A 3,291-nucleotide genomic window follows, 5' to 3' on the forward strand; every position below is an offset into this window, starting at 1 on the left:
TTGTAGGTCACAAATCCCACCGAGGTTTTTCCCACACCGGGTTTCCTTGTTAAACATCTTGTGTTATGGTGTTCTTTTCATGTGGATGCTTTTGATTTTGTTATTTGCATTAATTCTTGCATACCGGTATACTGTTACTTTATATTCTGCATATTCAGTTTTAAGGAAATTTCATTACCGGTCAGATACTGATTCACCCCCCCCCTCCAGTATCTATGGGAACCCTAACAAATAGGATGTGTAGTAAGATGTGATATTTTGATAGTTGGTCAAATGGTGTCCAATGGGTGTGTTTGAGTGCATATAAGGCAGGTCTTTATTGTTAGGTAGTTGTGGCAGGTCAGGTGGTACCCTTGAGGGGTAGGTTGTCATAAACTATGAGTTATTGTGGGTAAACCTATAATCAAAAGAGATAACCTTGCTTTTTTCCATATAGTTGGACATAGGGTTTTTTAGTGAGCCACGGGTTGGTTACGTGTGGCCTATACTAGGTGGTATTAGAGCAGCTGAAGTGGGACTGACTACCATAATAAGACTTAGATTGCTCTAAACCATAATCCGACAGGTAAGGTTTCAAAATAGCTAAATGAAAAGTTCCTATTAAAGAGACCTTTAATCTCAATTATCTATTATAATTAATTAATTTACTCTATCTAAATTATATAGAAACATTTATTTTCTATATTGATGAACAATGCGTACTTATTTAACTCCATATATATAGATATATAAATATCAAACTGTTAATCGGATGGCTGATCAAATAAATATTTACATTAATACTTTCATAATTTAAATGTTGCGAGTGATGGTTTACCATTCTGTTGTACTTCTCCTAGTTGCCGAAGCCAATTCTAGTTTATTAGATCTAAGATTCTCTTGTTACTTATGTTAAGTTCTGTAGAATTAGAATTAAAAAACTGATGGGATGATTTAGTTGCTACTTTCCAGAAACAATCAATTATGATTAATAACTTTGGCACCAAGCTTCAGAAAACCAAAGGAATCCTTAGTAAAATAGTGGGAAAAATTGTTTATTCACATAGCATGCAATCGGCATCTGAAACACTGGGTAAAAGAAAAAATACTACAGGAAAACCAAGTAAACAGCTGACAAAAGATTCTTATGCTCTCAACAGTACATTCACATCGCTGTGGGAAAGTTCAAAGATGTTAAAATACAAGTGAATAACATGGGTGCAACTCTCACCACGCAATGCTCACTATAACTAATCCCACCATCATACTGATAATGGCGGATGATGTTAAATGGGCTCCTGCACTTGTCTTTGGGTGCTCACTTTCTGTTGGCGATATCCCTCCAACAGAACTTGTGGGTGATCTTGCTGAGGGAATTACTGCAGGGGGGATTGATGTTTCAGGCTCAGGCGATGAGGAGGGAACACTTCCTGTCGGTGCACTATTGCTGGAAACTGCAAATCAACAAATTCCCACTCATAATTGAGTAATATTATCTCCTTTTTCTGTTTCAGAAAAAATATAAATTACCCACAGAAAGAAAGCTCTATTTACCTGCAGATGCAGAGGGAGCCGGTACTCCTACACCTGCTCACAAAACAACAATATAGTGATTATGACAGCAATAACTATAATATAGTGATTTTTTTCTTCTTTTTATTTTTTCTTATATGACGAGGAAGTTAGGGAAGAGGATTCAGTAGTTAAGCATGTTTCAATAGTTATGATAATATCTGTTGACTTAATGTTTAATACTCTAACATCAGTAATTGAGCCTTCAAAGTTGCCAGCATTGATCATGCAGGCTCATAATTGAATATGAAATGTATTCTATAAATTAAAAAAGTTAGAAATTATATGATGTTAAATTGACACACTAATTAAACATGACTTAATACACAACTATTATAACTTAATAGAGAAATAACTGTGGTCTACTCTTGTTAAGGACATCAAGATGCACATTGGATCATATTTAATACTTGTAATTGAAAATTAGAAAAGCAGAGTGTATTCTGATCAAATATGCAATCGAATGTCTTGATAGATATTATACATTCTAAACACCTCAACAAAAAATCAAACCAATATGATGTCATATTTGAATGAATTTAAGAAGCACACAACTACAACATCCTTTGCGGTGACATGAAACCTAAAAATTTAACAGCCAGCATTTTATATTTATTAAAAGAATTAACTTTACCTGTAAATAAAGAGGGAGCTGGAGCACCTGCAGATGAAGAGGGAGCAGGAGCACCGGCAGCTGCTCAAAACAACAACAATTTAGTGATCATGACAGTTTAAGCTTTACTTTTAACTCATCAATCTACTGTTTGATGTTAAAATGAACTTAAAAAATCCTACATTCATTTATAATACTTCAATAAAACTTCAAAGGCATAGTTTCCTATAACAAAAGTAACATTCAATTACCTTTGCATTGAGAGATTGAGGGAGTGGTGACTTTGCAAGCACCAGGGAGAGTCAGAGCCCTTGTTTGATTAATGGGGAAGCCTAAAGGATTGTTATTGGTGAACAGAAGACACAGACAATTTGCGTTGTTCTTCACCACAGAAGAAAGTGCAGTGCAGCAGCTCTGTGATGGAGGTGAGGTGGTTACATTACTTGTGACATACCCAGCGCAGGGAGCCAAAGCTATGAGCGAAGTTGTGCAGCCTGCAGAAGGAGCGGTTGATTGAGCTACTACACCGCCATAATTTCCAGTTACTGCAACTGTCACCACCCAGATCATTATTACAGAAACTGATAACCTAGAGCACTCTGTTACACCTGCCATTGAAAGAAAAAGTACCCACAAAACTAACAGTGAAGAAAAGTAAATAATTGAAGAGAAATATGAATAAGGAGCTAAATGCAGAATAGTTGAAGCTGAGGATAGATAGATGAATGTTAGATTGTACTATGGAAGAGCAGTTTATAAAGAGAGTTGGAGGAAAAAAAACAGAGATTGCGTGAATTTTACTGTTAGGTTAAGGAAAGAGCAACAGGTGGCAATAATTGGGAAGGTTTTCGTTGAACAAACCCACCACTCTCCACCGGTTCTGAATCTAAGCGGCTATAGAGACCAAAATCTCGCTTTAATTAGCATGTACTTTGTATATGATCTGAACAAGTAGAAATAATTGTTTTTTGTTTCTTTAATTCATAAGTTGACAGGCATTGAGAAGAAATCCATTTAAAAATTGAACATATTCATTGTTTAAGGTACACCAGTTTTAAATTGAAGACTTTCAACATGCTTTGGTGTGGGGTGGATAGCGGCTCATCTTCTTGGAGAAAGAGCTTAAG

At 35.7% G+C, this 3,291-nt stretch overlaps 1 protein-coding gene across 1 annotated transcript; it reads right to left on the reverse strand.

The window, feature by feature from the left end:
* Nucleotides 1-1,022: 1,022 nt before the first annotated feature.
* Nucleotides 1,023-2,877, reverse strand: LOC131061236 (non-specific lipid transfer protein GPI-anchored 11). Its single transcript, XM_057994779.2, has 4 exons — nt 2,416-2,877; nt 2,186-2,245; nt 1,534-1,566; nt 1,023-1,433 (listed from the first exon to the last, which is right to left on the reverse strand). Exons 1-4 carry the CDS (start codon nt 2,777-2,779, stop codon nt 1,207-1,209), a joined length of 684 nt encoding a protein of 227 aa, XP_057850762.1. The 5' UTR covers nt 2,780-2,877; the 3' UTR covers nt 1,023-1,206.
* Nucleotides 2,878-3,291: the final 414 nt, after the last annotated feature.

The sequence above is a fragment of the Cryptomeria japonica genome, chromosome 7 (genome assembly GCF_030272615.1).
Source record: "Cryptomeria japonica chromosome 7, Sugi_1.0, whole genome shotgun sequence".
In the NCBI taxonomy this organism is placed as follows: domain Eukaryota; kingdom Viridiplantae; phylum Streptophyta; class Pinopsida; order Cupressales; family Cupressaceae; genus Cryptomeria; species Cryptomeria japonica.